We start from the raw sequence: 24712 nt of genomic DNA, 5'->3' as shown, positions 1-24712 counted from the left end.
GAATAAAAGAAAATCAAACATGTTCAATCAATACTGTCATTTTGTAACCTCCTTTTGGCGGCAGAATCAAGCATGAATTCATTAGAATAATATATTTCATTTGCCTCAACACGGCTTTGTTTTTAGCAATGTTGCTGTTTATTTAATTGCTCTTTTAGATTCATTCACCAGACCGAAACATAAAAGTACACTTTGCGACAGGAAATTCTCATCTAAACCGCCCGCCATCCAATTTAATTGTTATAATTCTTGCATTTTCGCGCCAAGATATCATTAACCAATGTAGCGGCTAAAAAATAACTACCGCTTTCAGTAGAACGCGCGAAACAAGTAAGAATAAACGTTTTGGTGATCCAGTCTTACATTAAAACACCGGTTTGCTTACGCACACATTCGCTCTTCCCGTTTCGGTTATTTAGATGTTTTTGTATCCATCACTCTACATTTTTATTCGTTGTTTTGTATCTTGACGAGCCCGCCTAAGGTCGCGGATCTGCTCAAAAATGTTGCATTTTTGCAGTAATCCGAAGGTTGTCTGTATAACAAAACAATTTCCACACTCAATATCGTCATCGATAGGCTCAAAGCCAATGCAGCCCTGTACCGAGACGTCATTGGACGCGAACACGCGATACAGTGCACGCGATTTTGGTGGATAATTATATAATATTTTGCCCCAAAAATGCGCGGGAAAACATTCAACTGAAAAATTATTGCGCGCAGAAAACCGGTTTGCTTACGCGCACACGCCCGCTCTTCCTGTTTCGGTTATTTAGATGTTTTTGTATCCTGCCAGTCACTCTACATTTTTATTCGTTGTTTGTATTTTGACGATCGAGCCCACCTACGGTCGCGGATCTGCTCTAAAATATTGCATTTTTGCAATAATCCAAAGGTTGTCTGTATAACAAAACAATTTCTACACTCAATATCGTCATCGATTTTATCAAAGCCAATGCAGCACTGTACCGAGACGTCATTGGAAAGTGATTGGACGCGAACACGCAATGCAGTGCACGCAATTTTGGTGGATAATTATATAATATTTTGCCCCAAAAATGCGCGGGAAAATATTCAACCAAAAAAATTATTTGCACGCAGAAAACTGGTTTGCTTACGTGCACGCATGCTCTTCCTGTTTCGGTTATTTTTAAATGTTTTTGTATTCAATCACTCTACATTTTTATTCGTTGTTTGTATTTTGACGAGCCCGCCGACGGTCGCGGATCTGCCCTAAAATATTGCATTTTTTGCTGTAATCCGAAGGTTGTCTGTATAACAAAACAATTTCTACACTCAATATCGCCATCGATAGCCTCAAAGCTAATGCAGCACTGTACCGAGACATCACTGGACGCGAACACGCAATGCAGTGCACGCGATTTTGGTGGATAATTATATAATATTTTGCCCCAAAAATGCGCGGGAAAACATTCAACCAAAAAATTATTTGCGTGCAGAAATCTAATTTCGTCCAAAGCTGTTTTTTCCAAATTGATTCGAAGTTTTAAATACTTTTGTTACCTTGGTAGAATTAATATTCTAGAAGCACTTGTTGCAAATATTGCGACTGTAAACGTTGATTTTTTTTGGTTTATTTCAGAGTTATGCCTAAGCTAACAATTAGAGCCAATTGCGAGGCCCTTATAATGGTAATATTAAAATTTAATTTTTCTAACGGAAAATCAAACCCAAGCAAGTCTTGAACATTTGTCTTTTAAAGGCATTCAATGATAAAAAAAAAATCTTTAAAGGCACATCAGCGCATCTTTTCATTGCAATTTTCCTCGCGCAAGAGCTCTGTTGGTCGCAATTTCAGCACGATGTCACTGCCGGCGATTTCTAGTTGCAGGGCTTCGAGGCTCCTTCCTTTGGATCCCCTTTGAGACGCAGTTTTTGTAGTTTAGTCTGACAAATCGTCGCCAAACAATTACACCAAGTTTAATTTCAAACATTTTTGAAACCCCAGCGACTATCGCGCGGTAATGAATCGTACTAAAAATCAACTGTCTATTCGCCGCTAGTTCACTCGCGTAAAACACGACAACTTAAGCTTGAGTGCGACAAAAGTGAATTACATTCAATATTGGGACAAGAATTGCACCAAAATCAACTCGCAATTAGTAAAAGGGCCTTAAGGGGGATATAATAAATGACTAACAGTGTATTTATTGTACTAATGACGGAGCTCTTTGCTCGCCTCAGCACACAACTCTCTGATGTCACAAACTCTTTGCTCGCTTCAACACACAACTCTCTGATGCCACAAAAGAGAAAAGTGAGTGTTCAGTGATGGAAAACCAAGTGTAAAAACGGTTGTGGATCGTCGAATTAAATAAGATCAAATACTTTTTCTCTCAGTTTGCTTAAGTGGCAACTACAATGATATGCAACAAGGTTTTTCGTTCGGTGCGAGGTTCCCGGATCGTGAATCATGAAAGTGAAGTGTAGTTTTATACGCGGCGAGAAAGCTACAGTTAACTTCACGGATCTCTAACTCCAAATCTGTTTATTAATTCGGACCAAAATGCACGCAAAAGATCAAGGATAATTATCACTTGTCGAAGAATGAAGATCCCTTTTCGGTTAAGCTAGACTGGAAACCTTAGTATTGAAAATTTCTCGATTTCAAGTTGCAGTACAGTAATTATCTTTATCTGATTCAAGCCACGCGGTAAAAGCACTCGACTGTAGTCTGCCTCAAAAATGCGCGGGAAAACGTTCAATAAAAATAATTATTTGCGCGCAGAAATCAATTTTTATTAGCCTTAAGCTACAGTTTCCAAATTGATTTGATTAAGTTTTAAATATTTCGTTGTCCTTCCCAGAATTCTAGAAAAGTTTGTATTAAATATTCATTAACAGTATCTATTAGTTATCCGAGGAAAAACATTCACGTTTTAGTCTTTCCTAAGAGCTGAATTTCTTGGTTTGACATTGACATCAATGGTTGCTTCTACCGTAAAAGGGTTATGCCTCGAGTGGCGTCATATTCCACCCTTACTTCCAAAAATCGGCCACTGCCATCCTTCGCTTACCCCCCCCCCCCCCCTCTTTCTACTCCCACTTTTTTTCGCTCCCCTTTTTCCTCGGCCCTCCCCCGATTTAGGCTAGGCCACCGCAGGAGCCGCCGCCAGCTACAACGGGCGGAAACAGGAGCCCATGACCTGGGCTCCTGGCAGAAACTAATGAAACGATGTCGCTATTTTGGCTGTTTTATCTAGTAGAGGGGTCAGTAGAGAGATTGGACTGTACTAGCCCTAAAGGACGATGATTTAGACGGTACAACTTTTGCTTACGACTGTCGCATGCGATTTCTAGAGCGCGCGCTGCTCGCGTCATGCAAACAATTGCACACAACTCTCGTCATTCAACATTGCCTATACCTACGATTGTCGTAGAATTTTAAAACATGTTTTAAAATCCTACAACATTTTTTGTGATATACACGACAGTCGTGAGCGAGTTGTAGGTTTGATTTACACGAAAGAAGTCCCGAGAAATTGCCCGCCCCCAGCACCCCCAAAAAGTAAAACCAAGAGCCTTCGATCACCAAAGTCAGCAGCATCTTTACAGGAAATATTTTCTTCTCCTTCCTGTATTTCGTGCATTCCACGGAACCTTAGTACAAGTGACACAAGTAAAACACTGTAGTCGAGGAGTTCAAATAAGAGCAAACGAAAATTTGCAAGAAGAAGAAGTGATGATCCATTCTTCCCTTCAGAACAGTACTGATATACGCTGAGAAAAAAAGGGAAATGGGCCTGCTTGAGACCGGAAGTTGGAAATTAATTCGACAAGCTCACGTCAAACCTGACGATTATGGCAACGTCCCAGCAATTATACCAAATATTCGGGGAAGAAAACACAAAAGAAGAATTCTCCTCCGAACAGCGATACAACACCTCAATCGAAGAGGTAACTTCTGATGTGGAACCTGGGCTGACGGACATTCCAGCATCGGAAACTTGTGTACAAGGTTGCGAAATCGAAAGCAATCATTTCAACATCCTGGCTTCAGGCAAATTATTTAGGCTCATATCCAAGCTCATTGGGCTGTGGAACCCGCGAAAAAAGCACTATGCCTTACTTTGCACCATTTTTGTCTTTTTGAACATCTTATCACTTCTGGCAGAAATTTTAATTCCAAGCATTTGTGGCCCCTTTGTGGATCGTTGCGTGACACATTCAAAGAGCGTGACAAATAAGACAAGCAGTGACAGCGAACTGATGGAAAGGGTCGCCAGGATCTACGAAACAACCTTAGCATTTGATGCTTGGAACGCTTTCTCTGATACAATGACTTACATTCTGTTAATCTACACGTTATGGCGCTCGCAGCAACGACTGCCTTTTCTTTCCCTTGCGTCAGCGCAAGCAAAGTTAACTTCTTGCGAGTGGCTGACGATAAATATGATGCTCATTATTTGTTCGCTTGCAATAACTGTTGCAAGTGCATTTCGAATAGCAGTTGTTGAACCCAGCAAAATGAAATGTTATGGTACATTTGGGTTGGGTGTTTTAATTGTCTATTTGACTGCGTTCACGTGCTGCTGTGTGTTTGCAGTATTGACATGCGCGTTAGGCAGTTTAACTGACCAGTGTTTCCAGGAAATTTGTAACATGGATGAAGGAAACCTTAATGACATTATTAGGATACATCAGAAGTTATGTAAACAACTTTCAACTGCGTCCCATGCCTTGAAACCATGGTTTCTTGTCCACTGGTTAATGTTCGGTGCAAACTGTCTTGCAGTATTCACATTTGACTCAATGTATTTTGGGTTATTGACCCAAAAGTTTAGCGGTGCACCCACCGTTTTTATGGCCATTGCTTTTGTTCTGAATTTTACAATGTTTCTAGTACCATGTGTTTTTGCATCAAGAGTAACATGGAAATCTGACGATTTACTTTACAAAGTAAACAACACAAGCTCAGGAGACTGGAACGAGGGCCACCCTTTTCGTGAACGTATCAATGTGAATGAATTTATTTTCTACGCTGAGCGGACTAAGTGTGGATTCAGAATTGGAAAAGTCACTTTTGGATCTAGTGGTACTTGGATTTCAGTGTTTCTGGGTCTGCTTGGTCTAGGAGTTAAACTTTAGTCAGTACATCAAATAGCATAATTAAGTCAAGATCTTTTTTGGTACTGTCCACATGGTTAAAAACTGGGGCTCCACATAAACAGGTAACATGCAACTCCAGGATACTAACCACTGTCCTTATTCATATGTGAACTGTTGATTAATAAAGTCTTGAAATAGGAAGAACTTTGAGCTGTTTTCCTGATCACATATATCCCATTGTTTTTACATATAGAAATTAATACTAATAATAATAATAATAATAATGATAATAATAATAATAATAATAATAATAATAATAATAATAGTAATAATAATAATAATAATAATAATAATAATAAGGAAGTACTTATATAGTGCAACATATCCCAACAGTTCATGGCACTTTACAATTTTAGAAATAAGAAAAATAGAAAAAATACAAATTAAACTTATAGGACATTGATAAAAATGATAAAGATCAAAACGGTTCATAAAAACATCTATCCAGCTATCCTCATCCATTCAACTTGTAATAAGTTTCACTATGCCCAGTGAATGACACCACCTTTACAATATCTATTTTCCGGGAAGACTGGACACCTCCCATGAGAATCGAATCACCTTTCTAGTCGCACACAGAAGACGTCATTTTCGTGGCATGAAAATAAAGACCTAAGCATTTCAGGAAAAAATATTCTTAAACCATTCATTACAAGCAAAATAATAAATAAGAGGTAACAATCATACTTTGCAGAGTACTGTGGCAAAAGCTTCACTTACACTACTGTACTAAGCCCTAATCCAAGGATAAAATTTTAAGTTGTCATTTGACTCGACAGTTTGAAGGGCATCGACCGTTTTATTTGTCATTATTTGTGCTTCTAACTTTTCAGTCTTGCTTGTGGCATGTGTTTCAACCTCAAGAGCAACATGGAAGTGTGAAGATTTGCTCTACAAAGTGAACAATTTAACTTGAGCTCGGAATACAGTGAAGACGTCTGGAAGGCGGGACACCCTTTTTGCGCCAATATGAACGTATTTACTTTCTTTCCCGAATGTAGTAAATGCGCTTTAGGATCTGAAAGACAGTTTTAGCTCTAGATCGGAGCTAACGGTGCTTAGATCAACTACACTCTGCCAATGCCTCGTCTTTGTATGCTTCAAGCAAACCCTATGAACCGTTCTCGGTAGTGACGTCCTATGCCGAAGTCAGTTCTCGGCGGAATTGTTGAAAGAAGTGTCTTCAGTTTAATAGTTGCTTTTGAACGCCATGAGCCGAAAACCTGAGGACGTAGATGAGTCTTGCAGCCTGTCGTACCACATGAAGAGTCATCGCTGCACAGGTCGACTCGCAAGAAGGACAGCATCCATCTCACTGTTGGAGATTGTCAATGTGTCATGACATTTGATGATAAAGTACCGAAGTACTGTAGAAGTGATTCAAGTTCGTGGCATGGACGTACACCATCCAGGTTTCACAGGCCCAGATTAATATTCACACTGTGGAGAGTACGCTTGCATTTTATCTTTGTCCGGTTTGAAGACTGCGACTGTTTTGTAACCACTCGATTGGCACTTGGATATGTTGTACATGTATTCCTTGAATAATCTGTTTCAAACCAAACTTGAGTGTGATCCTTCCTAAACTGATCAACCAATGACAACGTCATTCATTGCGGACAAAACACCAATCCAATAAGCTCGTGATGACCCATCGTGTCATTGCCTGTCCAAGCCGGGGTAATTATATCCGCACCAACATCTTAGCATAGTGTGTCGAAGGCAAGGGTGGTGATGATTCTCTGCCGGAACCTCTCAGGGTCTGCTAACAAGGGTGCCTTATAATTAAGCACACGGTCCATCGGTTCATCACTCTTATTTCGATGTATATGTGTTCGGAAGGCCTTCAAATTAAAATCGTTGCAGAAATTTGGATTTAGCTTCTAAACAGAAAATCTAAAGTTCTCTTCGGCAAAACACCATCTCAAAATTTCCTAACACTAAGAAACTAATTCCGTTTGTTTGCGGACTGAGGGGCAAAATATCACGTGACCCCTCTCGTTAAAAATGCAAAATAAGGTCAGCTGGCATTTTTGAAAACCTTCCAAAATCTCCGGCGTAAAATTAACATTCCACTGATTTCAGCTAAAGCATCCGGAACAGATCAATCTGTATTAGCGTACACAGATCTGCCTTTAAAAGGCCACAAATCGATCTGGGAATACAGGAGATGACCGATACTGAAGTATTTTACCGAAATGTTCTTGTTGGGTGCTAATTTGTTTTTGACTGAAAAAGAACCGCTTTTCTTTTTGGATTTCAATATACCCCTTCAAAAACTGACTGATCCTCTGCTTTCCCGCATAGTCATAAACTGCCCAAAAATGCCTTTGAAATAGTATGATTTTGTAGGTACCGTCCTTAAGAATTAGAGTTTCTCGGCGGACCATCCCACTGAGATGCGTAGAACGCATATAAGAACAAAAGCAAAAGCCGCAAGTACCACCCTTCAATGTTCCAGTTGCCTTGAATTCTCTCGTTTGTCTCGTTGGTACTGAATTTGTCGCCTTCGGAAATCTTGCTGTCCAAGAACGGGTAATCATTGTTAGCTGTTGTTTCAGCCCGGCGAACTGGTTGAGCAGCGGAGTTTTCACTGCTAGATTGTTCAATGCTCGGCGGACTTTTATATTCGTCAGAATGCATTCTGAACGTGAATTTTTCCAAGCAAGCGGTTTACATTCACTTCAGTAACGCAGAATTTTTGTTTCAGTTTCAATAGCGATTCAGTGCCGTAAATGGGAACATCGGACTCTCGATCTCGTCCCGCATACCTTATACCAAAACCTCACACTTTTATGCCAAAAGTACATGTTTTTGTGCGTCATAGCGACAAATTGCAGCCAAACTACCTTATTTAAACCTTACTTGACGCTTGAGTAATACTGGAGGTCAATATCTGAAAGCTTTTCACATCTTCAAAATTGGTGACGTCACACGCGGTAAATTCTGCGTAGTTTAAGGGTTAGCAATGGCGACTACTATACCATATTACTTGGAATGAATTCTCCCGCAGGATTAATTTGAATGTTTTTCCAAGAAAAGTGCTTTGGCATCGTAACTGCAACTGAATACGGCGGACTAAAGAAGGTCATGATTATACGAGTATCTTGATTTGTGTTTTACTTTGCAAACTGAATTCGCAACTCTTGTCTAATCTCCCCTCGTGTTTCATACGACTAGCGTGGGCTTCATCAGGGAGTCCACCAAATAAAAGTTACATGCTCGTATACAAGAGGTAGGGTGGGAGGGGTATGATCGCAGGTATGCTGCCTCCGTCTGTTTCCTATATGTCGGGGAGTTACGGGATTTCCCGCGCTGCTAATGTATGCAAATTATTCACATAAACCAATGACGTCACTCGCAAACGAATCCGAAGTCTTGTTGGAGGTCTAAATTGGTGGCCATGTTGTACGCCATCTTTGTGGAGTATTATTTCAGGAAAAGAGTGTCATGATTCGCCCAAAATGCCGAAAGAAAAGCATGAAAATAATGATATTCGGAGAACTTACACGCTAATGAGTGCCGAGGATGTAGCTAACGGCAAAAAGACGCATTGGACAGAACTGGAAATTACGGCTCCGATCCGTAATTTGAGCCCGACACTATGGCAGCTGGACTTTTTGACTGCGTTGTTTTTAAACGACAATAATCTAACGAAGATTCCCCCAGAGATCTCCAGGCTTGCTCAACTCAAGCACTTGGATTTATCTTCGAATAAACTGCGAAGTTTGCCCAGTGAGCTTGGAGATCTGGTCACATTACGTGAGCTACTTCTGTGCAATAATAACCTCAGAGCTTTACCAAACGAACTCGGAAAACTTTTCCAGTTACAAACTCTTGGATTGCAGGGAAATCCGCTTCCCCAGGATGTTTTAAGTATAAATGCGGAGCAAAATGGAACAGCTAAACTCCTGAGCTTCATGTTGGATCATTTAACTGGTAAGTTGTAGCTGTAAACATAAAAGCGAAAGCTTATGGTGTCAATTCTAAATTAATCGTTGTGTCAAAAGATGTTCTATCATGATTATCCTTTTGGCTCGAATGCCCTATTTCTCATATATTTCCGCTATGGAAACATTCGTAGATATTTGAGTTGTACGATATTGTCTATAAGATAGCACTGAATTGTTTGCTTTGCGAACGATGTTTTTCTTTGTGTGTTTTGCACGAGGTTCTTTCGTATAATGAACCTCAAGAGGCATACACTGTAGAATCCATATCATTTTCTTTTAATCAATCATCGGTTTTATTTCGTTCTTTCTTCTCTCCCGATCGTTATTTCTTCTACATAAAGACCTTTTCCGTTTCCTTTCAAAACGTGGAGTAAACTCTCGGTTTTTACCGTGTAATAATTTAGTTACTTAAGCTTAATATATGGGTCTCGATCACTGAACGAAGTGCTTTTTCAATTCAACGAACAATAACCGTTTCAAACTGCCGTGTCTTATTCAAACGTTCCATCTAAACCGCAGCGAATTATATTAAACATTAACACTGTTTATAGCTAAACAAGTATCTTCTACAGTGCAATCAAATTATTTTCTTCTCTAAATCTTTTAACGTGATCTCAACCATGCTCCAAAATGGCAGTTCTACATGTTGGTCCGGAAGTGGTTTGGGTGCTAATTTATGTCACCTTTCGTTTCGTCCGTATTTGTTCACAGTTTATAGATCTTCTAATATAGCCCCTTTCCCGTACCTAAATTCATCTAAGTTGCAGGTTTTCAGATGGATTAAAGAAGAAAGGCATCAAATAATTTCTGGCATTGAAAATTAAATATTTGCCAAATTGGCTTTCCCAGTCAGGTTATATTGCCTTTGTGTATGTACCAGGAATATAATATTCACCTTCAGACCTGTTGACAGCCAAAAACACACGCCAAAATATTTTGAATTATAATATACTCTCCACAAAGGATATTGCACTTTTTAAAAATCTACATGTCAATATACTCATCATACGAGGACTATGAGAACGACATATGCATGTAAATGACTACATGTATGTGCACAAGTCATAGTTTTTGTGGAATAATTGTTCATTATACCCCCAAAACAGTTTCAGATCCACATGCGTCACTTTATAGTCTTAATTCGTTACAATATTATATAATTTAAAATTTAATATAATGGATTGCCCTATATACAAACATTAAAATAAAAGTGTATTAATATCATTTTCCTAACATCACGCCACTCAACATGAACTTCTAGGATATCTTTTGTAAGTTTTTTCACTTTCTCCTTATTATGGCATTACAAATATTGAGGTCATTTACTATGTTTTTCCTTTTGTTATGGTTCAGAGTGACTATTGTATTTCTCTCAGTTAAAATATAATTATAATATTTATAGCAACACTACATGTATATTGTTAAAATATATATATGTATATTAAATTTTGCTTATTAGTTTAAACTTACAGGTATGATGTAGCAATGTTTCCTCATTATTTTAATCTGACAAAATTAATTTCCTGATGTTTGGCAAGCTATTAATAGGGGTTTTTGAGGTTTTCAATTTCATATTGCTGCCTGGATTCTCTTTGCTTTCTGTTTATTGTGTGGTGCACCAGTTGCATCATTACAATGGCAATTAAACAATCCACACATATACTTTTCCAGATTTGAAGACAATCACACACAGAAAAGTCAGTTATTTACAATTGTAATTTATAATAATATTATATACAGAGAAAGATAAAAAAAATGAAGTCTCAAGTCTCAACAGTCTGCTGTAATTATAATGTTTACTCACAAGGAGTCCATTTGAGTCAATAAGCCATTAATCCAGGTCATTGATGTCATGATATATCTATGAGAATTTTTTTTTGTACACAAGTATTGCTCCCGTTATTTTTATGGACTAAAAACTGAATGACCTTGCTTGAAATGAAATATGTACTTCAGATGAACAGTGAAAATATTTCTTTCTACGTGTATATAGATTGCTTTCTATTTTACTGACATGATAGAGTTAGTTAGGTTGACTGTCATTACATTCTCTAGCTGTGATTACAGCTGCAGCATTAGATACAACAGGCAATTTTTTTAAACCGGCAAATTCATTTGGAGTAGCACTTGAATGAAATAATTGAAGGGCTTGGTGTATAACCAACCAATAGTGCATTTTAGATCATTTTTTGTTGTTTTGCAGTTGCTCAGATTCACAGGATGTTTTGTACATGCCCTTCAAGTATTTCAGGAAATCTGTGGCCCGCTGTTTTATCCATTGCTTTACACTTCATTTGCAATAAAAAAAAAACCAATGATTATGGGGAAGATTTCTGTTTTTTCACAAAATGAAGTGCAAAGTAGAGCAATGTTTATTGAAGGAATTGAAAAGCACATGCAAAAAATCTGGTAAATCTGAGCTTAAACAACAGAAAGTAATCTAAAATGCACTATACACAGTCTGTAGGTCAGTTATGCACCAAGTCATTCAATTGCTTTTGTAATTTACTGGAGGGATGCTAGATCTGAAAAAAAAGGATGTTCAATTGAATGGTTTTATGCAAGAGTAATTAGTAATTGCCTTTTTGGCCTTGAAATTACATGTAAATTGCTCCAAATGAGTTAAATATTTTAACAGACAGACTGGTCATTGTCTAATGAACTCAAATGAAGTGTTCAGGGTCTGCATAAATAGGAAATCAGTCGAGCTCCCATTCCTCTCTATGTTCTAAGGTCGCTAGTTTTCTAGTCTTTTGGTCAAAGACTTATTACAGAACTAACTTTCTTACATCCAATTCACCTGTATCTGTGACAAAATACAGCTTACAGTGCAGGTCAGAATTAAGCAAACTACGCAGACGTATTCTTGATGTAGCAAAAATGTGGACAGTTGAACATCAATCGCCCAACTGTCAATAACTATTACAATAGTTTTCTCAGCTTGAAATATGTCTGTACATGTAGTTTCAATAGTTCCATTCTGGATTGAAAAGGTACATCCCTGGTTCCCTGGTCATCAATGTTGTAAGTTGCCTTGAAACCAAGGTCATTACATTGTCAAACTTAAAAATAACTTTGCTTCTATAATATATACGTAACTTAATTACATTGAAGCCGAATTCCAGTTATGGTTTGAGATCTAACGATAACTATACCAAACCACTGGCAGTTAAAACGTTGCTTATCCTCGGAGACCGAGCCTTTGCTACTGCGGCTCCTCGATTGTGAAATGGACTACTGTACCTCTGGAACTCAGGAAGGAACACAGGATTAACATTTTTAAACGGAAACTTAAGACTCTCCTTTTTAAAAGAGCATATCTCGATTAGTCCTTTAGAATAACTTTTATAAGATTTTTAATTTTTAACAGAATTAATTAGCATGATGTTTATGATCGAATTTTTATGCCTTTACAGTTTACTTTTTAACGTGTACTTTATATATTGTTTAATTAATATCATTTGTAAAGCGCATTTGAAAACTTCAGTTGAATTTGTGCTTAAGAAATGATTATTATTGTTATGTTTATTTGGTAGTACACTGTAGCATGATCCCAAGACCTAAATTATATGCATAAACTTTAAAGATTGGGGGTGGGGGGGGGGGGGGCAACACATGTCACTCTGTATGCTGTATGTGCATTAACAGTGCACATTCTGACATTGAGTGAAGTAAAATTAAAATGTAACACAATTGCATTATATAGTATTGTAATGGTATCACTAACATTCCAAAAGTACCGCAACTAGCACAATAATACAGTCAAACCTGTATTAAGCAGACACCCTCCGGACCCTTGCTACAGGGTGTCTGCTGAAAACAGGTTCCCTTAGAATTTGTCTTAAAAGGGTCACATGAATACTCCTCAGTATTAAAAGGCCTTGAAAGGGTCAAATAGCATTCCCCTGAACGGAAAGGTGTTCGGCAGACCAAAAACCAGATCGGGTTTATTCACCAGCAGAAAAACCTACTGAGCACCCAAACGAAATAACAGATCTTATGGAAGTAGTTGGGCACATTCCAAATGAAAGCTCATCGTTATGTGGTTATCTAAGTTTTTAAAGCGCCCAACAAACTCAGGAAAAGTGAAAATTACTGGAAAGAGGGTCAGCAGAGGCGATGAGAATGGCTACCCTGCGAGCAGTGATTTCTCCACCGATCGCTACGCTATGAGAAACCACTGCTGGTAGGGCAGGACATATCCTGCGGGTACAACAAGGGGCCACGTTTTCATGTTCCTACATGTAACTTATTGAAACAGAAATTGATGAAGGAAGGATTTGTATTATGTAATTAGTTTTACAGACATGTCTCTAAGTACACGAATTTCCTGTTTGCCACACAAATGTTTTGTCGGTGAGGTCACGTATGATTTACTAATTTGATCACTTTTCAAGTGTTAATCAGGCTGCCAACAGGGATAGAATTTCCTGTTTGTTAAGTGTCTACAAAGATGTGACAGCTCTTTTTGTCGGCAAAGTTAATTTATAAATGACCGATCTATTGAAACGTGGAGAAAAAACATGCATGCTTTTTGCAGTGTCTGTTTAATACAGGTTTTTAATAATAGAAATGACCATAAAAGTCAAGTTTAAGGTGTCCGCGTCTGCTTAATAGAGTTGTCCGTTGAATACAGATATTTTCTACAGTAATTATGGGGAAAATAAGATGGGACTTGTGCTGATGTCCGCTTAATAGAGGATGTCCTCTTAATGTGGGGTCCGCTTAACAGGTTTGACTGTATTACAATAGTCTAATTTAAAGGTCATCCCTACTTATCAGTGACACTGTTATTGCCTGTTACAGTTTGTTCGCGACCACCAGACAGACAGTGGATTTCATTACAACCAGACAGAACAAGGAATTCTGCATGTGAGTTTGCCATATTTTACTAAAATGCTCTGCCTTTCTTATTTCATGTAATAAAATCATTAGAAGTCTGTCCTGGGCTCAATTAAAATTTTGATAACATTTCTACACTTATAGTATTTTATAAGCTGGACCAGTGGTTCAGTGCACATGACAAGAAACTCCATGAAAAGTTTAAAAATGAATTCAATAATCATGGGTAAAGACTTCTAACAATGCTTATTGAACTTGTTTTTGGCATGAATGTGTAACAACAAGGGCCCTGAGTGTTGTACAAATGTAGTTATTAGCGTAAATGTTTTACTACATTGGCTCCTGAGTGCTTACATTGTATGAAATGTGACCTCTCACAGGAAAACATACACTAATGGCGTAAACTGTTCACTTGCCGTCACAAGCCATTCGAATGGCTACTTCCATCAGTTCACAAAAAATCTTCAGCCATTCAAATGGTTTGGCCATCTGTTCACAGAAAGTCTTCAGGCATTTGACAGGCTGTGCTATCCGCATTCACAAAAATATTCAGGTGTTCGAATGGCTGTGCCATCTGTTCACAAAAACTATTCAGCCGTTCGAACACCTGTGCCATTTGTTCACAAGAAATATTCAGCCGTTTGAATGGCTGTGCCATTCTTTCACAAAAAAATATTCAACCATTCAAATGGCTGTGCCATCCCTTCACAAAAATATTCAGCCTTTCAAATGGCTGTGCCATCTGTTCACAAAAAATATTCGGCTGTTTGTGATTGGGTCATCTGTTCACAAGCCTCTATGCTTGTCTTTTCTCGAATGGCTTATCAAGTCATCATTAGTTGCCAATGTACAGTATTTATGTATAAAGGGAGCAGAAATCACATGTCTGATTGTAAAAATTAGATATTTTTGAATGGTTCAAAAGAGTTCTGCTCAGACAATTACATGTCCTAATCATGACACTAGGGCCAATAATTGACAACATTTGCTGTTTGTATCAGAGTTTCATATTATTTTGTTTGCTTTCTCCTTTACTTAGTGACATTCAGTGTCATGTGCTATAATGTTCTGTGCGACAAGTATTGTACGCGGCAAATCTATGGATACTGTCCATCCTGGGCGTTAAATTGGGAATACAGAAAAACAGCAATACTAAAGGAGATTCTGCATTATGGGGCTGACATCCTTAGCCTACAGGTATTGTGCAGTTTCCTCTCTGTGATAGGTGTATACAATAATAATAATAATAATAATAATAATTATAATAATAATTATAATAGTAATCAAATATTTACACATGATAACCCTTCAGTATAGAGTACTAGTGAGTGTCCTTAAAAAGGAGAGTCAGTAATAGCAGGAATTTATTTCTTAATCATGTGTAACCTATTTTTGCCAGAGATTTACATGTAGCTGCTGTCCGTAATATCAGGGTGTCTGCAAGATGAGAGTTGACTGTATAATTTTAGCAATTACTGTTGCATTTGTTTTTTCTTTTTTTTTTTTCTTTTCTTTCTTTCTTTTTTTTTAATTGGAATGGGTTAAATCCAGATTTCATAGAAAATTGCTTTTATGTGCAGTTTAAGTCTAAAATTAGTATGTACATGGAAATGGAAGGTGTGTGAAATTAGTCAGACTGCCAATTTTTAGACTTCTGATGTGTAAGGGTAATGACTGTTTTATGACAGTTACGTAGAATGCAAGAAGGATTATAAGGTTTGTTAAAATGCATGGAGAGTTTCTCGATGTCAAGTTTTGTTATACTTGGAAATAATTATTAATTTTACTTACTTTTTCAGTATACATTGTAATGCATCATGTGTCTTGCATTTTTTTTAGGAAATTGAAACAGACCAGTTCTTTAACTTTTTTCTTCCTGAGCTCCAGCAACATGGCTATGATGGAATTTTTAGTCCAAAGTCAAGGGCGAGAACAATGACAGAAGAAGATCGCAAATATGTAGATGGCTGTGCAATATTCTATAGGACATCCAAGTATGTAATACATTTGATTCATTGATAATGTGAAGGAGGATCATACAGTCGTGTGCTTCTTTCTTGCGAAAAGAAAGCCTGAAAAAAAATTCAGGCTGAAACGGGATGCGAACCCATGACCTCTGCGATACCAGTGCAGTGCTCTACCAACTGAGCTACACTGTATCAAGCCAACTGGGAGCTGGTCATTATTTTGTGAATTAGTGATACACCCGTAGAGGTGATGAGATGAAAGTGAATATATGGAAATTCGTACATTTGAATTGTGGAAAAAAGAACGAATAAGTGAATGATCATCATATACAATGTACGCAACTGCTTAAGTTATGTATATAACTGCGATGATCTTTCACTTATTCATCCTTTCTCCTTTAGCGCAAACGTATGAATTTTCATATATTCACTTTCAACTTTCTTAGTTATGTCTGGTTAATTTTGTGCTTTGTTATGTGTGTGCTTCAATACCAGTAGTGTAAAGCTCACCACTGAATTTTTTTTTTTCACTTCAAGATTCACCTTCGTGAAAGAGTATCTGATTGAGTTCAATCAACTAGCAATGGCAAATGCCTCTGGTGCTGACGACATGCTCAACCGGGTCATGACAAAAGATAACATCGGTATTGCAGCACTGCTGGAGCTCAAAGATGGCTATCTTAACTACAGCAATGACATGAACATGCCACGGCAGCAGGTACTAGTGTCCAATGTCCACATCCACTGGGATCCTGAATTCAAAGACGTCAAGTTGATTCAAACCGTGATGCTCATGCATGAACTGATGAACATCATGCAGGAAATCAATCCAGGATTCATGGTTCAAGGAGGTAAGATAGGTTATTAGGACACATACATGTAGCACACCATCAAGGGCAAGTTGTCAATGTCACCATGTGTTCACCCCAGAAATTCTTGCTTACAGTTTACAAAATTAGATCTAACAAAAACTAAGAGTAGCGTAAGGGCTGGACAGAAATTCTGTCTTTGTTTCCAGCAATGTTCTGTGCTCCATGTGCTGTATTTTGTATTGTATCCAACTATTTACAGTTGAAGAGTAGACCAAAGTGATTCACCTTTTTGGGTAGTGTCTATCTACTCGTCCCAGCTGTCTGGTTTGCTCAATTAGATCATGGCTTTTAGCGTTGAAGTTACAATTAAATTATAACAAGAGAGGATGATTATAAAACTGTGATGTATAAAACGTGAACATTTTTTTTCCCACGGCTTTTTGGTAAAGGTACAATGCACCTGAATTGATGCATGCGGCCTTCAGTTCACTTCAAAAACATTGCCGTGGTGGTTTCTTTTACATGTACCGCTGGTTTGTGCGTCGTTAAAAAGGAAGCCAAAACACCAAAACAGCAACGAAAGCCCGAAAAGGCGTGTGCTCTCGCAGGCTACGGACGCAACGATCGCCAAATTGTGACTCAGTTTTATCATGTTTTCACCATTTTATAAACAATGCGGTATCCCTCGTGTCCAAACAGCTTGTTTTATTAAAGTACATTGAGTGATAGCTCAGGCATTGCTGTTATCTCAAGTGCCCAATCTTTTAAATGCCAAGGCGTTGTGTTTGTCAATTTTCTGACCTGGAAAGCTCACGTGGATTGTGTTTGTAGGAAGGTAGCTAATAGAGTTAAAATACATGTATTAGGCCGTATAAGGAGGTGCTGACAAGAGAAGCGTTGGTACTTGGATATACAGTAATACGATTATTTTCCCATTTTTTGATTACTGTGATGTCGCATAGAGTCGCATAGAGTACAACAACAAGACCAGGACAGATTGCAGCGCGTCAGTCCAAAACAGATCTGCCCGTCTAATTGCACGTTGCGCTCGCTCATCCGAGGCAATGGAATGTTTGGGCTGGTCTCCAATTTACGCAGGCGTTCCTTTCATAAGGCCAAACTAGTTTTTCTGTCTTCATTCATTAGTTCCTGGCTATTCGCTATCATACTTCACTACATTTACACTGTTATTTTTAGTAAAAGACATAACTGTAACTCTAGAATATCTCTTCCGCGGGTCAGACGCAATTTTGGCAAAAGTTCTTTCATTTTTAGTGTTGCCAAATTATACCATGCTCTTCCTTTGAACATACAATGTACGCAACGCTGATAATGTTCAAACGTTCTCTCGGCTAGCGAAAAACGTCTTTTGTACGTTTAAGTAGTAATTACTGTAAGTTAGTCAATGTGAAACTTATTTTTAGTAAATTTGGTGTAGTTTTCTCAGTGGACAATGGATATATAATTTTCATTTTGATTGTGTTGTGATTGAATAGTTACAATTGTAGATGCCGGCGGGCGGCTCCTCTGAACATCAGCCATTGAGCTGAAAGGGTTACCCAACCGAAAGTGGATTCACTCTGACGAAGGGCTAACGCTTGAAACGTCAGCACTCGAATCTGTGGTGGCAAAATTATCTTATCAACTCTGTTGATAAAACCAAACGTTTGTTTCCATTTGGCACGGACGCAGCGCAACAGTTTCTCTTGAAATTAACGCCCTTATCTAGCCGAAATAAAATTTGCGTACCTTACCTTAGTTTCATCTTAGATTGCCTTGACCCAACTTGCCTTAATCCATTCTTCGTTCAAGGTAAAAATGGCACACCACCAAGTAAATCCATTCCACTGGTGTGCTGTGGGGATCTTAACTCACTACCAGACTCAGGTGTGGTGGAATTCCTAGAAAACGGTAGAGTGCGGAGCGACCATGGCGACTTCCTAGACATGAAGTATGAGGGATTCCTCTCGCGTCTCAGCAACGGCAAGAATGGCGAGAAGTGTGGTGACTTAACACACTGTTTTAAACTCCAACGCGCGTACTCCGAGGAACAGATGCAGTACAGTAACCTCACTTACTCGTTCACTGGAGTGATCGATTATATTTATTTCACGTCTGACCTGCTTGTTCCTGTTGGAGTGCTTGGTTCAGTCAGTCACCAGTACATCAAGGAAAACAAGATCATTGGCTGGCCGCACCCTCACTTCCCATCTGATCACCAGTCACTGCTAGTAGAATTTGAAGCACTCAGCTTCAGCAATGGTGTTCCAGTGTATGGCTATATGCCAGGCGCCCGTCATCCAAGGTAGTGTGTTGCATAAAGCTCTCGCCTATTCAGTGTAAATTTGTAACAAAGATGTGTAAAAAGGCTGACTTGATGCAAGCCAATTTTTAGGAATCAAGTCACAAGACTTGTTTTGTATTCAATCTGGTACACCTGTCGGGCCAAATTGGGGGGCGTTCTTTTTCTCATTCGTTTTTAAAAATAGGAATGTGTTTAGAGACTGAGCTGCCTTTACAACCTAGATTTTTCAACAATTGGTTTCCTGTGCCAGATTCACGGATCTTTCCTGAGTTAAGATGACTCTATGCTATAAGTATTGTTTCCTGACAGTAGCTAATTGTTATTCCAATAATAGTCCAGTGTTACGAAAGAATACTTGGATACGTTTTAATTTAGGAGACCTTCGTGTATCTGGCCCCTGGAAGGAAGTGGTTTTTATCTTGTTTAATATTATGTTTGTGCTAGTAATCACCTTTGGTAGAGCAGCTTTCAATTTGAGCATCACTAAAACCAGTCTGAATCATACAATACCCGTCCAATCACAGAAACATTTTTAGGACTTGAATGTAAGGGTGTGTTTACATGAGTGTTTTAATACCGGATGGGTACGCCTCAACTTCCAGTATGATTTTCCTGCCTGTAAGAATTGGGTTTAAATTAAAGGATTTCGGAATGAACGGCCGTTCAATGCAATGCTCACATTTTACAATGTACATGTTACCAGTGTGATACCGTTATAGAGAAATAGAGATCTCAAAACAGTCCTCCATTCAATTGCCTCCTATTTCCATTTCCTTTGGCAATGAAGGGAGTAAACATGAGATTTTGCCATACAGACTTTAGCTTCGTATACTAGGAACTAAACGTCCGCCAATGCACAACTTTACGACTTGCGCAGAACCATGCACGGTGAATGTTGTAAAACAGCAGATGCCCTTTGCTTCATATACATGTAGGGGCCGGGAGGGTAAGAGAGAGAGAGAGGGGCGGGGGAATGGGATTTTGGACCAGAATCATAGATGCACGTGAGGAAACCAAGATGGGCTTGAATGTGTGAAAGTCATACTGGTTACCATGGGAACATGTGAGCAAACAGTGATTGCTTTTATTTTGATTTGTTTTGTTTTTTCTGATTGATTTTTTCAATCCGCATAAAAGCCACAAAGTTGGGAATTTGAAGAAAAGCAATGATAGAAGTTCGAGGCTCAGCAAAGAACGTGAAAACAGACCGTGACTGTTTTGGCGTTTGGCACAATAACAACCAATTGTCTTAAAAAAACATCATCTGTACTTCAATTGTTTTGAGCCCATTGCCAAGCTCACAAAACCATACTGTTGTTTTTGTTGTTGTTGTTTTTTTTTTTTTTAATTTTTCACGTTCAGTTGAAAGCTGCTTTATTTGTTAATACAATGTACCTTGCGTCATTGTAAGTTATGAGTAGTAATTCATGATATTTAAGTACGCGTACATGTCTCTGTATACTCATCTCAAAGCTGAAATAACAACTTAACCCTTTAAGCCCTAATAGTGATCAGCATCAAATTTCTCCTTGTAATATTAGTGCTTATTCAATCCCTGAGGTCATGAGAATTAAAGATATCATCACCCAAGGTGAATTTTCTTGATATTTTAATAACTTCTCCCCAGCACTTTTATAAGAAAAGTATGGGGACAAGATAGGAGAATTTGCTCTATGATATTAGGGGTTAAAGGGTTAAAACAAAATGCCGTATGCATGCAATATTTTCATCCTTTTGCAATTCAATTCAAGTTGACTTTCGAAAACTTGCAGCTTAAGCGCGTCACTTGCATGCTGTTTGAGTGTTTCGTTAGCTGTGCACAGGCATTTTGGGGGCCACTCAGGCAGTTGCTTGGGACAATAGAAGGTAAATTCGCCTATTTTACTCCGCCAACTGACGACCCGCTTGTCTCGTGACCTCCCTGGAAGCCAGTTTGCTAGCAGGACTACTCCAGCATTATATGTAGTCACTATTTTTACAGTGTTAATGTTAATTGAACCGTACCAGACAAACGTATCATTTCACCACCAGCTGGTTACTACCCAGTCCCTGCTCGGTCGTTATCTGCGTCGTGACCAAGAGCTTACGTAACAGGACTGCGGAAGCGGAAAGAGAACGGCAACCAGCGTGACAGCTAATGCCGAACTCATTTTCAAACAATCTGCTGTTTAAATTGTCTTCCACTGGCCGTGTGTTGGTAACGTAAACAACCAGAGGTCGGCGATTTTAACGCAAAATCGCGTCAAAATACAGAAAAAAGGTAACTGTCACGCTGGACACTTTTCCGTCCGCTTTTCCCTCCCGTCCTGGCCCCGGTTGTTCAAAGAGCGGATAACTCTATCCAGCGGATAAAATGTACTCCAACCAATATATTTTATCCACTGGATAAAGTTTTCCGCTCTTTGAAAAACTGTGGCCTGTCGCTTAAGTTCATTGACAGTGTTGCGTGACAGCTCAATTAACAGTTTCGAAGGAGATTTCTGCGTGACTCAAAAAGACACTTCGTGTTGAGCCAACAGGCAAACAGAAGCAACGTGTAATCATGCATGTACAGTTACGTGTAAAAATGTGCATACAGTCATACCGTCTGCAAAATCGTTGGTGGCTAAGGATTAATAACGAGTTGTAGCTGAAATCTTACGTTTGTTGTCAGTGGTAAGAACGCATCTTGACTTACTATTTTAGTTCTGTTTTAGTGGAGTTGCGTGTTGTATATTTTATTGCAGTCTTGGTTATCCTGTAAAAAATGTTTGAATTATTTTCCACAATGTCAACAAAGTAACATGACCAAGCAAAAATTGTCCGCTTTGTAAAGCTAAGCCTTTCATTACAACCGAGAGATCGGGGAAATTAAGTCACATTTTACAAATAGTGTTCAGTATATTTTGTTTTGCGTGGTCAGAGCACTGGAAATTACCGAGTTTAAATTAATTAATTAATTACCTTTTTCTCAACGTTTGTCGAAATTACCAACCAAGAAATATGCAACAACTATCGCACAAAGCCTTTGTAATTAATTTCGCGATTTAGGATTTAATCTGTGGAACTGTAGGTTTTACGACGTGTAGCGGGTCGCTGCACCATTGTGTGTTATAACTGTAAGTTTTTTTCCAACCATGTGTTGCAAAACCGTTTGTTAAACTCCCATACGGGGGACTGTTGAACTAAATTTTACAGAACGCTGAACAAGCCATCGTTTCAGATACAAAAGTCGAGCACAAATATTTCTTCAGTTCCTGCAGTATCAGCGTAACAGCGTCTCTTTGCTGCCCATACACGCATTTGAATCTTTATTTAGTTTGGAAGAGTTGATGCATTTTTATTCTCGACTAGTCGCACGATGGGGTTATATTGTATTGCCTTTTTGTGGTACTATTTGAGGCTAACAGATCCGTGTTTTTAGGAATGTCATATAATTTATAAAACTTCCGAAAGTGTGCAAATTGTCTCTAGAATTTTCCCTTTGTGGAATAAAGCTCGCATTGATGGATATATCGAGCGACATATTTTTCGAACTTCAGTCACCCAAAACACGTATCTTAATCTCTTTGAGTTTAGTTTGCAGTTTATAACGAGGCTTTATTGATACAGTGTATCACAAAAACACAACCGACCTCTCAAAATGCCAGGCCATATTAGTCTCCTTTGTGGGATGTTATGTAGCAATGTTTGATGTTCACAAACTTGCACCTGTGGTAAATTATTGTGGCTCGAGGATGACAATAAGGCTGTCCAGTTTATGTAGATCACCCTTCTACCATTCCAAAGGGTTGGAAGGACTGAGTTTTAGTGAAGTCGGGTGCTTGTCAGGTCAACTGGGTTATGAGATGAAATGTGCAGGAAGAACTTTTGTTTTTTGTTCGCCCGGGACAATTTATCTCACGGGAAGAAACGACTGGAGAGTTGTAGTTTTCTTTGAAGGGGGAAAGTTGCAGATTAACTCCATTACATTTAAGTTTCTGTTGGTCACTGACAAATGTCATCGTAGTTATGCATGACTACTTTTAATACAATAAACTTGATGAATTTATTGGACTAAATCCGTTTTGTTGTCCAGAGTTATCTTAGTGTTTCGTCTTTTACAGACAAATAACAAGGAGATTCGTCAGTGACCACAGTGAAAGTTTTTTTTTCCCTCCAAAACTATTTGTAAAGAGAGGCAAAGACTAACAAAAGCGACGTTTCGGTGTCATCATGACGCCCAATTGTCGGTTTTATCGTTTTTACTCGTCTTTGCATTGGTAAATCGTTATCGATTAAACAAACTTCACTCACCAATTGTTTTGTGGAAAAAGAGGATTTCCATCGCCGAGTTTCAAGTTTGAAGATAGCATTTTCATTTGTTTTCTTGGTATCGAGCAAACGTTGAGCGCTTTGATTTCTTTAAACACTGGTTTCCCGACCAGCCTTAATTTTTTTTAACCTAGGAGACATTACAGTTAAAAATTGCGACGAGCAGAACACGACTCTCGTTTTTTCTCTCCCGTAATTGGTGAGCGGAAGGACTATTTTTCAAACAACCTTTGTGGTTAACAGTTTTCGTAGACGGTTCAAAGTGTGTGAACTTTGTTTGGCTCTGTTTGTGGCCGTTTTGCGATTGTTTTACATCTTCATTTAGAATCAGTGTGAGATTTTAAGTTTATAGATAGTTAACAAGAACTAGTAGTTTGTAATCTAAGACTTTTTAATCCAAACTGGCATTTCTGAGAAAAAACGCTAACGACTGGAATAAACTCCTTGAACAGATGAAAACGCCAACGTTTGTTTTATTTCTTGTTGTCATCGGTTTATTGCAAAGCATACATTACTTCAGTGTATTTTCCAGTTGTTTAAAGAGCAGATAACATCCAGAGGATAAGTCGCTATTCAGCGGATAAAATGTACTCCAACTAATACATTTTATCCGCTGGATAGCGATTAACCACTGAATAAAGTTATCCGTTCTTTGAACAACTGGAGACTAGTTGTTTACAATTGGCCAATTTTCCATTTCTGGGCTAATAAATGGAACAGGCTGTTTTGGTTCCTTCTACCAGACCACACCGCCTTTTCCTTTTCACAGCATTGGCAGTTTTTATACTAGAGGACGTCTTATCCGTCTGCACGAACTTGGGCAAACATTAGATGTTCATCTGGTTACTCGTCTCTAGTATAAAGACGGGCACAAGACACATGCTGCGTTTGGACGAACTACCTTCCGTTGTGCGTCGTTCAAGACGCACCACGAAAGATAGTTTGAACAACAAATGTTTGCCTAAGTTCGTCCTGACGGATGATGCGTCCGAAAGTATAAAAACGGCCATGTCCTTCTCTGTCATTGTATGAGATCATTCACTACATAATGGTCACGAGTTAATATGATGATTCCGTGGCCAACACACGAAAGTTCACGGAATGAACGACGGGAATATGCTGATGTTGCACCCCCCCCCCCCCCCAAAAAAAAAAAAAAACCCGGAGCAAAACCTCTGTGTTGCTATGACATCGCGAGGTAAAAAACAATCAAAGAGAAAACGACTCTTTTTTAAGAATTAGTTCATGCTTAGCGTGCGTATATAGAGTTATGGATCCACGCGGGAAGTTGTAGAGTACGAGAGAAGCGTTAGAGTTACGCTGAGAGCCGGCAACTCTAGCTTTTCCCAAGTGCATCCATAACTCTATATACGCACAGCTAAAAGCATGAACCAATTCTTTTATAACATA

The 24712-nt window shown here is 38.7% G+C and overlaps 2 protein-coding genes across 3 annotated transcripts; both read left to right on the top strand.

Moving 5' to 3' along the window:
• Positions 1 to 3588: 3588 nt before the first annotated feature.
• Positions 3589 to 8086, top strand: LOC146470151 (uncharacterized). 2 transcript variants are annotated; one of them, XR_014867060.1, is made up of 2 exons: positions 3589 to 5192; positions 5964 to 8086. XR_014867060.1 is itself a non-coding variant. In XM_085122287.1 (1 exon), exon 1 carries the CDS (start codon positions 3823 to 3825, stop codon positions 5107 to 5109), a length of 1287 nt encoding a protein of 428 aa, XP_084978413.1. In that variant the 5' UTR covers positions 3589 to 3822; the 3' UTR covers positions 5110 to 5274. The 2 variants fall into 2 exon arrangements, 1 of the variants encoding a protein (XP_084978413.1); XM_085122287.1 differs by lacking the exon at positions 5964 to 8086 and having other exon boundaries at positions 3589 to 5274.
• A 347-nt stretch (positions 8087 to 8433) lies between these two features.
• Positions 8434 to 23767, top strand: LOC146470150 (CCR4-NOT transcription complex subunit 6-like). The gene is made up of 6 exons (XM_085122274.1): positions 8434 to 9069; positions 13890 to 13955; positions 14965 to 15122; positions 15765 to 15919; positions 16430 to 16743; positions 18517 to 23767. Exons 1-6 carry the CDS (start codon positions 8595 to 8597, stop codon positions 19011 to 19013), a joined length of 1665 nt encoding a protein of 554 aa, XP_084978400.1. The 5' UTR covers positions 8434 to 8594; the 3' UTR covers positions 19014 to 23767.
• Positions 23768 to 24712: the final 945 nt, after the last annotated feature.

The sequence above is a fragment of the Pavona decussata genome, unplaced genomic scaffold, assembly GCF_977016875.1.
Source record: "Pavona decussata unplaced genomic scaffold, jaPavDecu1.1 SCAFFOLD_114, whole genome shotgun sequence".
NCBI lineage: Eukaryota > Metazoa > Cnidaria > Anthozoa > Scleractinia > Agariciidae > Pavona > Pavona decussata.
Note: the sequence above shows the minus strand (reverse complement) of the source record. Positions and strands in the feature narration are given on the sequence as shown.

What these genes read in the sequence shown, in the direction of transcription:
- LOC146470151 (XM_085122287.1), top strand. Translation starts at nt 3,823, where the DNA reads ATGGCAACGTCCCAGCAATTATACCAAATATTCGGGGAAGAAAACACA.
- LOC146470150 (XM_085122274.1), top strand. Translation starts at nt 8,595, where the DNA reads ATGCCGAAAGAAAAGCATGAAAATAATGATATTCGGAGAACTTACACG. An exon ending in CAGAACAAGGAATTCTGCAT is followed by an intron (nt 13,956 to 14,964) that starts GTGAGTTTGCCA and finishes TCCTTTACTTAG; the next exon opens with TGACATTCAGTGTCATGTGC. An exon ending in ATATTCTATAGGACATCCAA is followed by an intron (nt 15,920 to 16,429) that starts GTATGTAATACA and finishes TTTCACTTCAAG; the next exon opens with ATTCACCTTCGTGAAAGAGT.